General features: G+C 41.3%; 1 protein-coding gene across 3 annotated transcripts in view; it reads right to left on the reverse strand.

Moving 5' to 3' along the window:
* The window catches only part of LOC144006331 (cell adhesion molecule DSCAML1-like), a 68,960-nt gene that overhangs the window by 41,248 nt on the left and 7,195 nt on the right, over positions 1-20,517 (reverse strand). For all 3 annotated transcript variants that reach the window (XM_077505120.1, XM_077505119.1, XM_077505122.1), the window contains exons 2-3: positions 18,697-19,017; positions 16,490-16,636 (exon numbers count right to left, since the gene is read on the reverse strand). In XM_077505120.1, coding sequence (XP_077361246.1) covers positions 16,490-16,636; positions 18,697-19,017 — 468 coding nt within the window. The remainder of the gene's footprint in view (positions 1-16,489; positions 16,637-18,696; positions 19,018-20,517) is intronic.

Here is a 20,517-nt window from a genome sequence, read left to right on the forward strand (position 1 = left end):
ACAAAAACCTGATACTGAAACTAACTAAACTATTAAGCATTTATTAAAGAACTAAAACTAATATGAAAACTAACAGAACCACCCTGAAAACTAATTAAAACTAAATACAAATAAAAAACTAGCACAAAAAACTAAAATGAAAAATTCAAAAAACTATAATAACCCTACTGCCATATTACAAATATATTGGTTTATATACTGTAGCATTTTTCTAAATATGCAAAAGCATAAATAAATTATTTGTACCATTTATAGGACTAAACACAATTTCTCTTCATAACATTATGTGGCCCTTGTGTCCTGATTTTTTGTATGTGGCCCTCAAATTAAAAAGTTTGGACACCCCTGCTTTAGACTAAAGCTACATACCAACAGCTTTTGACTGCCTCTGTTTGGGTATTTAACAACAGTTATGTTTAATCAAACCCTGTATATTAGGGTTTTGCAAAGGATGGAGACAGTATGCCGCACTTATTTACTCCATGTTTGCATTCGATATTTTGTATGACACCGTGAGGCGACGCAGCCTGCAATTTCCCCACCGCCTTTGTTTGCCCCCCTGCAAAGAAGTCTTACAGGATAATGAGTACTTTAAGAGCGCTACTCCCACAGCAGTGACAAGTGGCTTGTCAAAACACTCTGACACAGGCAGAGCGACGGCGGGATCAGCAGGATGTGTCAAAAGCACAATTTCCGCCCTTTGCAGCACGTTGAATTCATCCTATCTGCGGATTCAATCACACGATTTCCCCTTTACTGACACTGTCCATCTCGGACGAGTGGCTTGCGTAAAATCCATTCTATTTTATAGTCAACTCTCATTAGTCAACTCGCTCATTTGGTCTGTCTCGGCCTCCTCCTTGCAGTCTCCAAGCCGAGTGGCAGACAGAGTAAAATATTAATTACTAAATCACTGTGCGCCCCTCAGCTTTTATTCATGCTTACTTGACAAGCGAACAAGAAACAGAGCTGATGTCCGTGGAAGGCGCGCACGCACATACATGCACACGCACTACAAGTGCAGTGTTCTCCTCCTATATCGTCATCATCATATATAACACTCATTTTGAAGTGATATTTTGTTTTTCATCGTTTTTTTGCAGTGTACAGGCAAGTTCCACTACATGAGGGGCAGCACTCAGGGCTGGGGACCATTCGGAGCCCGCCATCCATATATTTGCGGGCGGACCCCTATTGCCATATTACAAATAAATTGGTTTATATACTGTAGCATTTTTATAAATATGCAAAAGCACAAATAAATTAGTTGTACAATTTTTAAGACTAAACACAATTTCTCTTCATAACATGATGTGGCCCTTGCGTCCTTCTGATTTTCTGTATGTGGCCCTCAAATGAAAAAAGTTTGGACACCCCTGCTTTAAAATGTGTTTTATTTTTTTTATTTTTTTCACATGGTATCCCAAAATAACAGATTTTCACCTATTGTTGGTGGGTCTGGAACATATCCCCCACAAAAAAAAAGAGCTTCACTGTGTTTTAATGCAACAGTTGACGTCTGTTAATAGCAAACACATATGCATGACAAAAAGTAAAACTACAAGAACTAAATGTCTTTTCATCCACACCAGACAAACTTTAAAGTCACATCTGTTCAGGTTGAATTAGAACACATTTTCAATTCATAGTATCTCAGCTTTCAAGATTGTCTTGCTTTTCATATTACTCGTGATTAAGTCACCAACGTGGCAAAAAGGCAGCAGCCTCCACTCTACATACAACTCGGTACTATTAAGTCTTGTTTTGGTTTACTGCGCACATTTTTATTCAACATAAATGGCTCTATAAAAAGTCTGTTCACCCAGAAAGAGGCTGCGTAGCCTCCAGGAGAGCTGACATTGTTAGAATTTTGCATGAGGTCCATTTGAGCCTCAATATAAGCTATTAGTGCAAAGAAAGAATTTCCAGAGGGGGAAAATGTTGGGATTTCTATTCTGATTGGATGGAGATTCTTGAAAGTGAATCCAGTCTAGAATATTTTAATTGCTTTCATTCGTTTGGATGTCAAAACATGCTAATTATTTTCTAATCTAATTAAAAATCAGCATACAGTCTGCACTTATTTCTACTGATGGACTTCTGATTGAAACATCTACATGACATTATATATTCTTACATGATATTACTGTAATAAACCACTGTGCCATAAAAGGTCTTCTTGAGTTCCGTTTTCTAATACAACATGCCTGCGACCTCAGAGACAAAACTACAGCTGTGACAAATCATAATACTGAGGATTGTAAGTGAAGATGAAATTATGAATGTGCGAGAGAGGAAAAAATAAACCAACACGTCTATAAATAGGATGCATACAGTAGGCCGTTTTGGTCCGTCTGCGTATGCAATGAATGTGAGCACAAGCAGGTTAGCGTTAGCCGCATTTTTCCACATGCAAATGAAGGCGTCGGGGCAAAAATAACGAGGCCCATATTTCCACCTCCTCAGTGGGCCCATTATTTATTGATGTTCTGCATCTCCCCCCCACCCCACACACCCACACACACACACCCTCCTTCACACGTTGTTATCCCGTCCCTGTTGCTAGGGTCTTCTCATTGCCATCCTCCTTCTGTTTTGGTGTCGTTTCAGCAATTATTAAAGCACAACGTGATCCCGGTCAGAGATGAAAACAATGAAACCGCACGGTGTTGCGTAGATGCAAAATTCATAGTGGTAAAAGGGGAGTAAAAATAACAAATATGAAAAACACTATCATTAGGTAGTTAAATATAGCTATTCCTATTGTGTACCCAAAGTAAGCAGCGCTGTTTCATAGTAGCAACAATTACCTGGCGCATGTAAGAAGTTATTTCACCTTACAGATCAAAATATGAATGTCAAAGGACAGATTGGCTCCCTTTCATCTTTTAGATTTATGTACTTGCCTTACTTGTGTGAAGAAAAAAAGAGTTTCTCGATGTGAAAATTATGATATAGCTCCAAGTGAAGAAAAAAAAAAAAAAAGTATTGAACATGGGTTTCCATATTTTTACTCAACACAACATATAAAATTTGGATTTTGACACTTCCTGTCTACTGAAAATGGCATCGCAGTTGCTAAGGGTTCAAGTAACGACCAATCACTGCTCAGTTTGTGAATGTCACATGACCAAACTAAAAAACAAAACAAAAACAGGCGAGCTATGATTGGGCTGAGCCCTGAGCAATGTCAACTTTGTATTTGTTATAATTGTACTGACAAACACTTTTACCACGATACCGTTTTTTGGCTCCCGATACCGATACCGATACCCAGCTTTGCAGTATTGGCCGATACCGATACCATACAGATACTTAAGGTTTTTTTTCCTCAACATGAAAAAGCTGTCCTGCCATTGGTTCAGAGCATTCAAGGGCCAATAGGATATCTTAGATCGGCATGCAGTGAACATGTTACATATCAGTGAATGTCGTGCACGAGCAAGACACAAGAATATCTAAAATCCTTTATTAGGGTTGGAATTAATGGTATCGGCATGTTACTTGTGAGTACTCACCGATGCCGATACCACTGTTTTAATGCAGTATCGGCGCCTCTGCCGATACCAGTATCGGTATTGGAACAACACTAGTTACAATACCCAAACTCTGTGCATGATGTGGCCACTCATTTTTTATTTTATTTATTTATTTATTTATTTATGCAGTTGCATATTTGGTTAATTATACATTTATTTGTAAATCATCAATATTTAAAATATCTAACTTGTACCTGCAGTGTGAAAGGTGCTACATTATTAATCACAAATATCCATCCATCCATTTTCTTGACCGCTTATTCCTCACAAGGGTCGCGGGGGGTGCTGGCGCCTATCTCAGCTGGCTCTGGGCAGTAGGCGGGGGACACCCTGGACTGGTTGCCAACCAATCGCAGTAATCACAAATATGCACATTGTAAAAAAAAAAAAAAAAAAAAAAAAAAAAAAAAAAAAAAAAAAAAAAAAAAAAAAAAATAAAAATAAAAAAAAGTGGAATATTGGTCAGAAAATCTCACGAGAAATGATGGGTACTTTGGTCATGAATTTTCCAAATACATGAATACAAAAATGTTTTGTTTCTTTTATGTTCCTTGATTTTTCATAATTTCACAATTTTCCTTCCCACCAAATTCGAAAGGAGCAAACAAAGGATTTAGACATGCATATTTATGGGACGCAAACACATTCAAGCATACAAATGAACTCACAGTGGACAAGCACGACGGTGTTTTGTTTCCACTTGTAATTGGATGACAACCTCAGAGTTTAAAATCAGAGAATCTTCTGATTTTGACATTAGAAAACTGCATTCTGTCGCAGAGAAGAATGTGAAAGAAGGTGAGAATAGGTGGGGGGAGGAATGGATCAAAGAGGTGGAACTGTCATGGGAAGAAAGGGGAAAAAAAAAAAAAGGCGTATTCTGGAGATACTCTCCGTGGTGCTGGAATAAACTCACACACACAAAAGCCATCAACAAACCAGGCTTAAAATAGGACAAATCGTGTTTCTCAGTCGGAACAAAAAAGTAATGCTGTAAATTTAGCACCGTGGAGTCAGTGAACATTTATGGAAGTTGTAGCTGAAGCGGCTCCATTGGAAGAAAAATTGAAGGAGAAGAATGGCGATGAAAACGGCGGCGGAGGTAACAGCCCATGTCTGTGAGCTCTCATCCTTTCAAACCTCATGCAAAAAAAGGGGTGTTGCATCTGTATTCAAAGTGCACACTCACTCCGCCCTAACATTGCTCCCTCTCTCTACTGCGTATAGATTAAAAGCACAAGTAGAAGCAGGTGTCAGCCAATTAAATATATACACTTCTCTGGCTTTTATTCTGTTTCACACTTAACGTCCATGAATGGCGTCCTCTTAACTCCTTCAATTCACATTCTAAGCAGGTTCTATTGGCCCAACTGACGTATAACAAGCGACGGTGCATCGGGAGCCCGCCCCCGCCGCATCTCCTCCACAAAAGAGACTTTGTTCAGGCCACCGAGCTGCTCAGACGGGGCAGAAGTCACGCTGCCAGTTAAGACCACGCCGCATGAGCAATATCGGCCCTTTTTCGCCCTCGCTTCCTCTCTGTTCATTTTCCGGAAGATGCGGGGAGGCTGGACGGGGAACGCGGCGGCGGTGGCGGCTCTGTCGCGTTTTCATTAAAAAGCCACGCTTCACTGTCTAATCCAAACTGCTGTGCCCTTTCCTGAGCAATTCTGACCGCTTGCCTCATCTTTCAATCATGTCCGCTCTTTGCCACTGCTCATGTTGGACAGTCGCGTGCGCAGACATGACAAAGAGGACACAAAGCAGGGCTGGACGATTAATCGAAAATGTAATTATGATTTCGATTTTGGCTTCTCTAGATCTTTAAAACGTCACGTTAGAATCAAAGAAGACAATTAACGTGCAGAACGGCGCGGTCCGTTAGCTAGTGAAAGTACCTTGAATGCACCATGTTGCTCGCGTAGCAAGCTTTAGCGTAGGTGATTCTGCCGACCTTGAACGTGCTTTAAACTATTTAATGACACCCCAGTTGGCGTTTTCTGTAAAACTAAAACTCACAACAAAAAAGAATTCTACACATCGTGTATTTAAATACAAAACATACTTTGTTTTTAAAACATCACTAGCCGCTAATGCTAAAGTCAAAGTAATATCCAATTGAAATGCTAAAGGGGAAAGCAGGATCAACTTTGGGAGTGATATTCCTTCAATATAACAAACATGCACATACAAACGGTGTGGAAGCACATACACACTCGTAAAAAATAAGTTATATTAACTCTGACTGCCACATGTTATAAAAACAAAACAAAAAAAATCCACAGTACCAGCTTTTGAGCATTTTAACTCACCTTTCAAGGCAAAAAGAATATTGTTTGCCTTTACTACATATTCAATGTGGCTACTAAATGAAAGATGGCATTCCATTCATCGGAATTTTACTAATCAATATTAATCGTTGTTGGCAATCAGAGTTTTAATAGATTTCACTCACAACTTTCTTCTGTTCTCATTATGTTTACTCCATACATACACAGCGCCACACTGCCCCAAGAGGCCAAAACGCACAACAACCAGTATTTCTTTTTTCAATTGCTATTATGTTAACTCTTTCACTCCCAGCCATTTTCACAGAAACAATCCCATTCGCTCCCGGCTGTTTTACTGGATTTTGACTGATTTTGCAAGGCCCACACAATATTGTGTTCTACTGCTATAAAATCACGGAACCTATCAAAAGAAAGATTAAAGTCTTCTTTCATCAGGAAAAAAAAGTATGTTTCTTTCTGTTTCCGTTTTGCAGCAATTAGCATTAGAAGAGAGCTAAGTTTCATCAGTTTTCACAAATCTATTCAAAACTCTAAGTAATTTAGCTTTTTTTCTACGTGGCTCTGGTTGATCTCCTTTGCTCTGCTGCCACCTGCTGGCCATTTGTGTAATAACTACCATTTCTGCAACCGTTCTTTGCAGTTGAGAGGCTGCATCAAAGCCTTTTGTATGCTCTAGCATAAAAAAACAAAACAAAAAAACGTATAAATACGGCTTTGGGAAACTTAAAACATTAAAAAATACGTATTTACACGTTATTGGGAGCTAATATATTCTTACATTACTTTCTTACTAACTTCTTTTCTCATTATTCTTTCAAGTTATATTTAAAGTTCAGTCTTCAAGCATTCAAAGAATTTTCCTTTCCTTCAAAAGATCCATGGACTTTTTCCACACATTTCCATGTGACATGGCATGAAATACAATCCCCAAGGTCGCACGTTAGCCCAGTAAGTCCCAAGACTTGTTAAAATAACATAAGCTAACGTCAATATGATCAAGAGATAAGGGTAATGTTGAAGAATGGAAATGAACCCATAATCATCCAGCCCTAACACAAAGGTGAAGAAGAAGAATGGTTGTCGAGGAAAGGAGGGGCGGACCAGACAGACTAAAAGTCCAGTTTCCATTGCGATGGGACAACGTCTCTTCTGCTCCACTGGCTGCTCTGTCCCAAATTGCCCTGTGTGACTTTAAACGGTAAACACTGGGGGATGGGTGGGTGGGGAGTACATGTGTGGTGCTGAATGGACAGCGGGGGACCCTCGTAAAAGTCTTCTTATGCAAAGCATGTAGTTTCCATAGATACAACTCCACACTGCAGAGCCACGTTCCCCTCCATAAATGCGTCGTGAGCAGACAAGGCGTAACAACAGCGCGTAAAACTAAACGGTCCATCCAGGAAAGAGGGAGCAGGCCGCAGACTCGGCATCAGAGGGAAATCCGGTGGACGGAGGCTGCCACGTGGAGAAAGATGTAGAAATAGGACTCCATTATTCATGATGTGTTTCATGTGCCTGGTGACATCTGGGACAGCAGTGATAATGAGGGTCCCGGGAGAGCAAAACCACGTACACACACACAAATCGCAATTCACCGCAGTTTGTAGAAAGATGCTAACCTCGGTTCAACTACCCAGCACTGGATCCTAAACTGAGTGTTCATCTCTGAAAGGAGCCAGTTCCACACAAAAACATGCGATTAAATATAACAAAATAATAATCTAGCGGACGATCACTAGCCCCCACCAAGTTGTTTTGGTTCAACAACACAATGGAATATATATTGTGTGCATGTGTGTATATGGTGAGGTGCACTTCAGCTTAGCCCATGGCCTGAGGCCGTGAGCTGCATTAGCAGCACTGAGTGAGTCGCCTGGTCTCCCCGCTAACCGCCCCCCCCACCACCACCACCTTCCCTCCACCCAACCATTAGAGTGCTGGTGGCAGAGGAGTGTCACTGGCCAGCATGGAGAGAGACGGGGCTTAACTGGCGACACACACACACACGTGCAAAAGCAGGCACGCACGCACGCAGAGAGATTGTCAGTGTTTACCACGGACGATGGCTGAAATCCCAGGCAAGCGAAGTAAACAAATAACCCGATGTGACATTTTAAGAGCCGTCAGCCGCTTAAAAGTTGCTCATTGTTATATCGCAACTTGACCTTGAGCTCGTGTTGTCAACATGGACATGACATTTTATAGTCTGCTTTAACTTTGCTGTTCCAGCATGACCCCGGTTGCTCAGTAAAGCTTTTGCATGGATGTGCTTGGTGTGAGAGAAGTTAGCCCCATCAGACACCTTTACAGAGCTAGAACATCCATCCATCCATCCATTTTCTTGACCGCTTATTCCTCACAAGGGTCGCGGGGGGTGCTGGCACCTATCTCAGCTGGCTCTGGGCAGTAGGCGGGGGACACCCTGGACTGGTTGCCAGCCAATCGCAGGGCACACAGAGACGAACAAGCATCCACATTCACAAGCACACTTAGGGACAATTCGGAGCCCCCAATTAACCTGCCATGCATGTCTTTCGAATGTGGGAGGAGACCAGAGTACCCGGAGAAGACCCACGCGGGCACGGGGAGAACATGCAAACTCCACCCAGGAAGGCCGGAGCCTGGACTCGAACCCGGGTCCTCAGAACTGGGAGGCGGATGTGCTAACCACTCGACCACCGTGCCGCCAGAGCTAGAACAGATATAGCAAATATTGCAGTCTATACAGTGTCATTTTGGTGTCCAAAAACTGGTCCAGGGGTTTGCAACCTGCGGCTCAGGAGCCACATGTGGCTCTTTAGTCCCTCTCCTTTTGTTATGTGCTGAAGGTTGGATCCCAAAGCGCAGACACAAATAAGGTTTTAACTATTTATTCACATAACTTGACTAAACGACAAGCAACGAGTACACATTGAGAATCAGGAGACGCCTAGCTCCCTTGGACTGCGGAGAAGCACAGAGAACAGCGAGCAATAATCCGGCAACACGCACATTTCTCAGACAGCTTCTATAGACAGTGAATCGATCTCATTGGTTGTGGCTAGACATGTGAGTACCAGTACTGACATGGAATTATCTGACTGGCTGTTATGCTTCAGCATTCCCACAATAAATCCATATCGGTCGCGGTCGCACCCTAGTTATTTTGAGATTATGTTTTAGCTATGGATATTCAGCGTAATAACATGTTTTAACCACTTTGAATGATCAATATACTGATATTGATGTCAGTATACGACTAATCCAGAGAACCAACAGAGGAACCATCACAGGCTGCTGTTGTCCTTTTTGAGCTCCCCCGCCCAGAATTAGTTCAAAGAGGGTCTATAGCATTGATGTGACATCTGTGTGCGTTTGGTCAGCAAACAGCGAGTCGGATCAATAGGTCTGATTGCCGGGTCATGTAGGAACATGACACACGGAGGCCCACCAGGGATCAAATTTGATTCTTGATTATGTGCCACTCCGACCCCTCTATGGCTGCTCGTGTTGGCCGTGAAATATAGACCTCATTCTGACTCAAGTGAGAAATCCATCAATTGTTTTTAGTTACGAGTAAAGAGATGCTATGAAGGGATTACCGGGGATTAAAAGGAAATAAATTGTTGTTCATGACAGGGAGAAATGTGGCTCACCAAACATTTGAACAAGTGTTTCCTTGAACACCATTTTCTTGGCAAAACGTGCTGTAATCTCTCGGCACTAATCCGTCTTTCACTAGCCGAAACAAAGCAATGGAAGAAAAGCAGGAGGAAAAGGGTTAAAACCTCTTTACTTAAATCCCATTTCTTAACCCAATCCGAGCCAGATATCCCCATTCACTTATTTTCACTAAGCCTTGGCACAAGCCTCCCTGCTTTCACTTCTGTTAGAGACTCGGAATACTTAGAAAATGAGATGTGAGGTTTATTGAGGCATCGGCGAGAATTGGCTTGTGTTAATCAGTATCAGTATATTTGTTTAATTATTACACATCAAAACAGGAAAAGTGTGAGCCAGTTAAAAGCGAGCTACTAACCTGAGCTCACAACACAACCAACTGTTCTCATTTTTTGACTTCCCACATCACTCACCAGGCCCTACCTTTTAAAGCCATACACACTCAAAGCCACCAGTATTATCGTGTAGACCGTGACGAAGACCTGGTAGAATAATCAATTCCGTGAATACTCAATAGTGCTGTCAGAGTTTTGACAACTCACTTTAACCTAAAAATTAGCTGGGGAAAATCAACGGCAACTGCACAACCCAAAGGCTTCATACTCAAATTTTTCATTATTACTTCACTACGTTTTACTGTAGATGCAGAGTGTGTATTTGTGTGTACATATACAGTACATACACGCACACGCAGATTATGACCAACATGCTAGCACATGACTAGATAAGCTAAAATGCTTTATTCTGCCCCTTCTCATATGCACACCTGATTAATTAGATTTGGGTATGAGGGTTTTATTATTATTTCTTTTGTTTGTTCTTTTTTTTTTTTTTAAATCAAATTTTCAATCTTACTGGTGAATATATTTTGTTTGTATAGTATTGTGAGTATATGAGATGAATAAAACATTTTTTTTTTTCAGGCTCATGCCGGTAGGAGCACTCGACGTTTGAGAAATCACCGATACTGATTCCAAGTACCGATACCACTAGTGCTTTTGAGACATGAAAAAAAGCACGCAGAATAACAGATAATTTAAAGAAATGCCTATATATCCGAATATAGCAATTTTCTATTCTTCTAGTTTTTAATTTATAGTTCTAATTCATAAAACCGCCTCAACATCAGCCAGATACCAATACCTGGTATCGTTACTTAATCATCATGAATTCCAACAAGTACCACCGGGTGAACACGATTAAAAATCGAAAGAGTATTATTTTACACACTAGTACTAAATGCTCCCCAAAAAATTGTAAGATGATCAGCTTGCAATATTTTGAGTCGGGATGTTTGATACTCTTTTGAGTACTCACCGATACCGAGTACTTTTTCATGTATAAAATTTCATTTAACACAGTGATGAAAAATTGTGAAAAAAATATGCGATGTGTCGAACTGCCATCTAATGCCGAGGAGGGCTTAATGTCAGATCTTGTTCGCTTTGAGTATCAGTGACTGGTATCGGCAGCTGTAACAGAGTACCCAGTATCAGTACTCGCCCAAATCGTAAGAAATTGTCACCTTTCTATTCTACTGTAAATGTTCTTGGTAGCGTTTGCTTTAAAATGGTCTTCAGGTCCATTTTCTACTCGATTCTAATCTTTGTTTATTCAATAAAAATTATGTACGAATCAAAACAATTTTAATTTTTTTGTTTCTAAATCTGTAAATGAGAGCCAGGATGTAGTAAGTCTCTCCCCGTGTCAACTGTATTGTCACTAAAGCCTGGCTTGAAGGCTGAGGCGGTGGCCAGATTTGTGTCAGAGTGATGTGCTCTCAGGGACTTCCCCATCTCTCCCTCTTACACTGATTGACACTGATACGCCGATGCTCGACAAACATGCTCATACCGCACGCGTGTGCGTCCCAAGTGTGTAACGCGAGTGCTTGATAGAGACGCAAAAGAAGGGGAAAACGGCGGGGCCGTGCCGCGTTGAGCACACGTGCGCGGGCGTGTCGTCGTGTGTAAATAGTCAATAATAGTCGACACTTGTCAGCCCTCTCCTCAATGCATACAAAGCCCGTGGTTGGGGCATTGTTGTACTCCGCCTCTCGCTGCCCCCCCCCCTACTAAAACTGGCCTCTCAAGCAGAAATAATTATGCCTATTGTGGCCACGTGCGCGCGCGCTTGTTTGTGCTAATTAACACACTCTTCCACGTGCCTACTCAACCTAACTGAGTAAAAAGATGGCTGCCAGCAGCCCATCTGTTCCTCTCGCTCTCAAACGGAGCAAAATTGTACGTACAAAAGCGAGGGAAGCACATGCGGAGGTGAGGGAAACGGCAAAACGCTGCAAAGTGACGTGATGCCGTCTTGCAATTTCCTTCCTTTGCTGCATGTTTGTCGGCATGATATCAGCTGCATGGCGACACCCTGCTGTGTGCCACATGGGGCAGCAGAGGCAAACATGATATCGCTGGGCAGTTTGGAGGTGGGGGGGGGGGGGGTTACAGTCAATGAGGTTGTGTCCCATGAGCCCCGGGGAGGCCATGTGCTCCCCAGCCTCCCCCCCCCCCGTCGCACAATTGTCGAACCAAGCGCGACAGGACCACCGCCGCACAGGCGAGCGCAGCCTTAATGCACCCCAGGTTAATGTTTAATGACTTCTCCCTATTCAGGCAGGTTCATGTAAAATCTGGAAATGGCTTTATTGTGTTAAGATTCAATGTGTGTGTGTGCTTGCATGTGATGTTGGGCTTGTATGTTTGTTCTCCCTAGAAGTGAGTGCCTTTGTAAAACCAGTGTTTACATGAGTCTGTGGTGTCCCGGACACGTGTTTTTTTATTCATGTATTCTTTGCTGTGTGCGCACAAGCACAGATTTACCAACAGAAACTGTGTTCGGATGTGCGTGCGAGTGTGCGTGTCCCAAAACATGGCTACTCCCCATACTGGCCTATAGGAGAATCCTTTGTTGACATTTTTTAGCGCATGCGCGGATAGCTGTGTGGCAGAAAACATGGCGGACTGTATAGAAACACCACACACGAAGAAAGTTAGCGGGCGAATCGCCGCTATTTAAGCACATTAACGGCCGAAGGGTGGAGGAGGTTTACGGAGATGTATTGGCGACAATTTGAAAGCCCACATGAGACGTGGGATTATGACAAAATTTGGTCCGACTCATCTGTTTCCTGGTCACACATCTGCTTTGGGGACAAATTACTCTTAATAGAACGGCTTTAAATAATCAATGGTTCAAGTCAAGTAGATGAATACTTGACTCTTGACTTTAGGAAGTAAGAACATTTAAAATGCCGATTTTTTTCAGCAAGTTACAATTAGCGGAAAATCACATGATTGGGTTGGTGCAACTCTACTAAATTGGTAACAAAAACCAGCAATACAGTAAGTACGATTGCATACAGAATATAGAGAAACTACTCAAATATTTGTCTTCAAACAATCACAGCAGATATGTTTTGCAAGGCTTTGAGGGAACTTTTTTTTAATTTTTATTTTTTTAAAGAAACAAACGTCAACAAAATGATCCGGTTGTCATGTCGGGATGACTAAAAAATATAAATAAAAGTGATTATTTTGCCTAGCACATTGTTGAAGTAAATGTGTCAGTTGATTGACAGGAGAAATGAAGTTCTGGTCATTTGAGCATTTGAATTGATATTGATCACATGGCACATTGGAGATGAAGTGCAGATCATCATCTTCATCAAACTGACGCAACGCTGATGAACTAATCAGTTTAGATTTGTTACCGAGATTTGCTTAGCTTGCAAACGGACTGTAATGGCAACATCCAGCTGTTCTCCATTCAACCCTGTGACCACCCAGTATGTGCGTGCGCGTGTGTTTTGAAAAGCCTGACTTCCAACAAGGACGCCAGGGGCAGAGAATTGATCAGTAATGTAGCCTGTAAGTGACCTTGTCACTCAGTGGCGCCCATTAGTATCCAAGATCGTATTAGTTTTACTCACAGATGTAAGCTAAATATTATTAGCTTCTACAACAGGGGTGTCCAAACTTTTTCCTCTGAGGGCCACATACAGAAAAATAGAAAGCTGCAAGGGCCACTTTGATTTTTTTTTAAAGTTATTTATTAACACATTCATTGCCAGACCAGCAAAAAATGCATCATTTGACGTCTTTTTCCGTCAATGGCAGTGAATGAGTTAAACATGGTAAAAATCAATGACGCATTTAGAAATTGTTGATATAATGTGCAGTTACTTACTGAAAACTGCTAACAGTCACAAGGCAAATAGTGACCACTGTGTGCCACGATAATAGATACGCCTCTCCACTACCAACTTGACATTCTGAACTACAACAAGAACAATCGGTAGTAAACAGACCACACTTAAGAACCATTAATTTAATGTGATGTTTTCACAAATTGGACCTTGACACTAAGCAACAAGTGGAAGAAACTATTTTTATTTCTGAAACTGAATTATTAGCTGCAAAGTTGTCTTTATTTACATAGCTAGAAATGTAATCCACCCTTTTTTTTTTCTTTTTTTTTTTTTAAAACAGCATTGAAAAATTCTTTTTAGTATTTGTCGCAGGCCGCCAAAAAAATGTATGGCGGGCCGCAAATGGCCCCCGGGCCGTAGTTTGGACACCACTGTTCTACAATATTATAGTGAGCCAAAGCATAGAATAAAATACCTGTAATTACTTTCATTTAGTGGCCCCTTCCTGATTTGCATAATTTGCGCTCGGATTTCACGTTCACATTTGTGAAGGACAAAATACAGTCCATTAAAACAAATGTGGAAAGCAACAATAAATGTCTCTCTTCTGTTTTTTTTTTAACCATTACAGTCTTGAATGTGTATGAAATGACTGCGCCAGTAAACAAAGGCAAACTGTGTGGCAGGTGGATGATATAAAGCATAGTTGGGCTTCTTCTATGGGCCATCCATGTGGCCGCAGCCATCTGCCGGTCCAGTCTGGATGCATCGGAGCCACTCATTAGCTCTCTGCTGGTTACTCTGACAGCTTAAATCTGTGCTCATGGTGTGTTATTTTTTTTTATGCCCGTCCACAAACTCTTCATCTCTCTGTCACTACTCCAACTCTCCTCCTTTAGATCACTACTCCAATTTGCAATCCCGTATTTTCTCATGTGGGCGCTTAAACGCACTTGCACGAGACTTCACACCACGGGGATGGTACCGGGACGGGCAAGTGAGAGGGAACTAGGTCAGTCTGCCTGCACCCCCTCCCCTTTTAAAACCCCCTTAATGTCATGGCTGGACAGGAAAGTGGGACACACACAAATGTATTAAAACACACACACACTTATATTAATATACAGACACACACACACAAACAGATGGGGAACATGTGCGACTGTCGGGATGGAAACGGTTGGGCTTCAGAGGGCAAGGCTGCATGGTGTTATGTCATCAACTCAACCAATGGCCCAATATGTGATTGTACTACTGAATGTGTAAATGGAGATCTCATCTCAACGGCACAGGTAGCAGGTGAATACACTACTTGGATTTAGCACGTAACCTAAACATCTTATTTTGTCCATGGATATTAGTGGATCTCATGTGTTAGCATAGCTTTGGCATTTTATTATTTTGTACCAAAAAAACAGTTATTCTCAAAATAATCGTGATTAATATTTTCTTCATAATCAAGCAGCCCTAGTCTGAGGGGTTGTACTAAAGATGAATTTTAACACATCCACTAACCAGAAAGTAATGTTAATGTGACCTAAAACGTTTGTGATAAATCCTTCCTTTTTGTTTGTGTAGTTCCATGCAAGCAAGGTCATTTCAGCATTATTTTCCAACTGACAGGTGATTTGTGTTTATTTTCTGCCTGGATTTAATGTTTGATTGGCATGCGCCGATAAAGGGGGTCAAGGTTGAACTGGCTGCACTGTGAGGGCTTGCAGCGTTTGTGCAATCTACTGTTCGTACAGAGGAGAGAGTCGAGTTCAGCGAGCAGCTCATCATGTTCAGCATCTGATCTTCACACTCACTGCTCATCAAGTGACCTATATACCCATACATACACACAGCAGCCTTGTGATCGTACACCCAGCCAAACGAACCAAACACGCAAAGCATCAATATACACAACAAAGTCTTGCATTCCGCTATCAGATCTGATTTGTTATCAGGATATGTCAAGTCAAACTAATGAAGTCAGCCATAGTTGTCATCGCATCCGTGGAAAGGTTGAAAGCGTATGAAAAAAAAAAAAGATACAAAATAAAAATACACTATGGATGCAAATGCACAAAATAATGTTTTCTCACAATTACATTAAAACTGCTGGTCCGCATGTCAACTATTAAACACAACACAACGTTGGACTTTGCATACATAAGATATAAAACACCATCTGCCGGAACCTGAGGCTATTCTTACCCTACTAGCCTCCTTGCTTCATTTTCGTTTCCTCATTTCGCTTTAACATTGTAGTTGCACATATTGTAGACCCACAAATTGCACAAATTCAGCAGTGATCACATAATAAAACAGACATAAAGACATAATGGTTTATCACGATGTTTCTTTTCTCTCACGCTTGCAAATTATGTTCATGAAGATGGGAATGTGGGGACAATGCTATTGACATCCACTGTCTCTAATTGGAGCTCCTATCTTCAAGGACCATGTAAAATTTGGAAGCCCTGATGAAGACAACTATAAAGATAGTCATTACAACTCGCAACTAGATATCAATTAGGTACAGTTAATGTCATGATTTAACATTTGTATCATATATAATGAGATGTAAAGGTAGCGATAACTGGGGTGGGGGGGGGGAGAAATATCTGTACAAAGGAGGGCAAAGATGAGGCTGAGTAAGGGAGGGGTTCAAGCTGGGAGGAGGTGGAAGGCCAGATCAGTGATCCAGAAGAGTGAGCAGACAGAAGACACAAAAGTCAACATACGTCAACTGTCATGCACAAATACAAACTAAATTCATCCCTGAAAAACGACATACAAAACATCCGCCAACAGATCACCCTGGTTGAAAAAAAAAAAAAAAAAAGATGCCTTACCTGGGACGATAGAAACCGTGTCTCTCTCCCAAGATACGACACTGACATACTCCTGCACGGCTGTGGGGATGAGGCACTTGAACACGGCTACATTGCCCCGCATCGAGCGCTGGTCCGCCACCCGCACAGTGTAGGGCTCCCTGAAAACTACACGTACACAAATACAGTCACACACAGAGTGATGCTCTATTGATAGCGTGACTGTAAAGTAAAAAAAAACACTGGCATATCACAAACTAAATGCAGAATATGGCTAGCCCATGGAGAACTTTGCTAAACGGATGCAAATTACCCAGTTAGCCAGATACATACAGAAGCTAGCTGATACATACAGAAGCTAGCTAGCAAGTTACATATAGAAGCTAGCTAGCTAGATACATACAGAAGCTAGCTAGCCAGCTAGCAAGTTACATATAGAAGCTAGCTAGCTAGCAAGTTACATATAGAAGCTAGCTACAGTAGATACATACAGAAGCTAGCTAGCTAACTACAGTAGATCCATACAGAAGCTAGCTAGATACACACAGAAGTTAGCTAGCTACTAGACAGACAGATTGATTCTTCCCTTGTTGAGGCTTTTGCCATCACACCACTGAGCAATTCAATAATATGGCAGCCCAATATTTATCCTGCTCCAAAACCTATAATGATCTACTTGTGTTTACATCATTAAAAACACCCGGAGCTCTTTCATCAATTACAGCACGCTGTATATATTCAGTTGTTTATTTGCCCGTTCTTGAGCTTTGTTTTAACGGGCATAGGCTAATCCTGCCTGCACTCTACATTAACAATCACTTATCTTTCAGCAATGCCATGTTATCTTGATGAATTAATCATCGTTTTCAGAACTTTATCAGGATGTCAAATCCAGAACAAAAGAAGCAAGTGTCCATTTTTAGCTTCTCAAATTTTTTTTTGTTTTTTTTGTCCCTGTTGAATGAGCAGGGGTTCATTAGCAAAATCGGATAAAAAGTTGTCAAAAGGTTGCTAAGGAACGGCTGTTGGAATATTTTAACTTGTAATACAATTTGTGAAAAGGGAATTTTATGATGATTTACCAAGTATGAGGCCCCCCCTGCTCCTCAAAAATACTTCAACCTCCTCTGCAACCTGTTCAAGAGCTGCCCGGGCCCAACGGAGGCCGCTGGCTACAGGATGTTTGGTTCACGCTAATCCCTTGTCTCCTGCAGCCAGGCTTTTGGGTCATGTAGGAATGAAGGCAACACCCGGCTGGCATGCAGCTCAGGGTCCTGGCTCAAATCCGCAACTTGGCGCTAGTATTAGTATTAGAATGAATATGAGTATTAGTTCTGGTTGGTGTTGGGAGGCAGAATATGAAAGCAGATGTTGATGACAGGAGGGAAGGGGGTGGAACCGACTGGCCTGAATGAACCGCAGAGAACAGACGCAGCGCAACTACTATATCATCCAGATTTACTCCGCCGATGATTTGAGGTTACTATTTGTTTAGTAATCTCTGTCTCTACTTCACGAACGGCCAGAGAACTGCAACCCCCAAATGTGCGATTTTACAAGAGATGAGGTCGGGCTCATTAAAGCAGCATCACACATTCTAATCAATGAAAAGCACCAATTAGGGTTGTTAATGAGAATTCATTAAAGAAGTGTGCTGTGGCTATATTTAGTCTGACACAGGAGGGCAGTTTGGAGAACTTGGGTGGAGAGGAAGGATAGAAGAGGGACTAAATGACAGCACAGAGGGAGCTTCTGGTCAGATTTGCCAAAAATAGACATTTTCCCATCTCTACTCATTGAATCACTCTACAACTGGCAATAACGCTCTGCTGCAAATACCAAATACAAAACAGTTAGTTTTGCTAATATAGTGACAGTACAATCAAATATGTTGTCACTTTTTTTCCAAATCTAATTTGACTCACACTAATTTGAGAAACACACTAAAATAGCACCTCTATTTTATCACTATAATGATGATGCGGTTCAGTCAAATATGTGTGCGCTGTTTATGTTCTAGGTCAACCTGCATTCGGGTTCAGACAGACTATTTTTAGGGCAGGTGATCCAGTGTGCGAGCTGGTCTTTTTTTCAGCTGTCAATCACATCCGCCCGACTCATCATGCAGTCTCATTTTGACCTTTGGGATGCTTTTTCTCCTCTCTCATGCAGATTCTCAAATACTTTGTTTTATGACTCATCCCGCAACACCTCCCCACACAACTCACCAGCTTTGATGCGGATGTTGGGGCTGCGGATCTTGCCCGCCTGGTTCTCGGCAGTGCAGAAGTAGTCGTTGTCATGGATGTAGCTGTTGTAGGCAGAGGGCGAGAAGGGGTACAGCTGCAAGGTGCCGTTGGCGTACACGTGACGGATGTGGGGCACGTCGTAGATGTCGTCGCCAGTGGCCAGGTACCAGCGCAGAATGGCACTGGGGGTGCCCCCTGCTGGACAGGGTAGGGACACCCCCACGGAGCTGGAGTAGGTTACCCTCTGCAGGGAGGCATTCACAAAGTACAGCCTGGTAGAGCCCACATCCTCACTGTGTACTGAAGGGGTAAACAGAAAAGACAAAAGTGAGGTCACGAGCGAATATTTTTAGAATCGATTAATCGACTGTTCAATATTGTACTATGTTACCAGTTCGGTCATTGTTTCCCTAAGTAAAAACTGGGGCTGGGTATTGATTCTAATTTCCTTCAAATCACAAGCATTCAGTTCGATTGGATTTGTACCCGATTCAGTTTGATTCGTTTCACTTCAATCCGATATTAATTAATTATTTAACATACAGTTTTCTTAAATATAAAAACTCTACAAGCATTAAATTCTAAATTGTTTTTTGTGGAGACTGGTTAAATGATTTAGTTTATTCATGAGCATAACACGTTATAATCACTTAAGTGTTACACAAACATTGACATCAGCAAAGATGAGATGAAAATACTTTCATAATTAAGGACTCTGAATTATCTTAGTGTGTAATAAGTCAGGTCTTTAGTAAACGTAAGGAACATTCATGTGAACAGTAAATTGTTAATATAACAGTAAAATACATAAAAAAATGGCCTTTAAAATTCTATTTTTTTTTATGAATTTATGGGAAAAGATATTAAAATAATTGATTCATGGATTTATGAATCGATATCAGGCTCGAAAAGGAAAATGAATTCAATATTGATTATTCCATTTTTTTAAAGATGTTTGCAAATGTCTTATTTTGATCAATTACTGTTGATGTGCTGAAATCAGATAAGGACCATTTTGAATTTAAAAAAAAAAAAAAAGCTCCAAATGATTACTCAATTATTACAATAGTTTTTTTTTTTTAACAATATAATAATCGTAAATAGTATAATCGATTAATTTTGACAGCTCTGCACAACATTAGGCCCAGGTGAGGGTGGCAAAAAGGCGCCATTTAACTCATTTACTGCCACCCCAGTTCAAATTGATTTTTGACGTGTATAGCCGTCAATGGCACTGAATGAGTTAAGTCCAGAATGTCCTTCAAATGTATTGAAAAATAATCATAACAAATGTACGTCAACTGTCCAGCTGCAAACATCAGTCATGTGACGCAGAAAGCCAGGGATTTGGGCTAATGCCTGTGGTGAATAAGGTGGACGGGCAGGGGGAGGAGCCGGCTACCTCTATACAGTTGTACGCGTACACAAACAAAGAGGAAGCGGGTGAACACTGATGATAGGTTATGTGATTGGAATTTCTATGCCAGACGCAGATTTAAGTCGTTTTAATCTCCTTACATATTTAACACACACACACACAAATGCACGCACACAGACATACTGGCACTCCGATTAAACACAGACAGAGAAAGAAGAGTGAGAGGGAAGATGGAGGAAGAGGGTTGAGAGGTCTTGAAAATTTGGGGTCATCATAGTAAGGAAGGATAAGAAAAGAACAAGGAGGATGGGCATGATTTTTCTGCTATGTTTGACCTATTTTTATGGTGACTGTATATGTTTAAAAAAAAAAAAAATGGTCCCAACTGTTGGCAGACTATCCAACACTACGGCTTATTTTGT

The sequence above is a fragment of the Festucalex cinctus genome, chromosome 18, assembly GCF_051991245.1.
Source record: "Festucalex cinctus isolate MCC-2025b chromosome 18, RoL_Fcin_1.0, whole genome shotgun sequence".
NCBI lineage: Eukaryota > Metazoa > Chordata > Actinopteri > Syngnathiformes > Syngnathidae > Festucalex > Festucalex cinctus.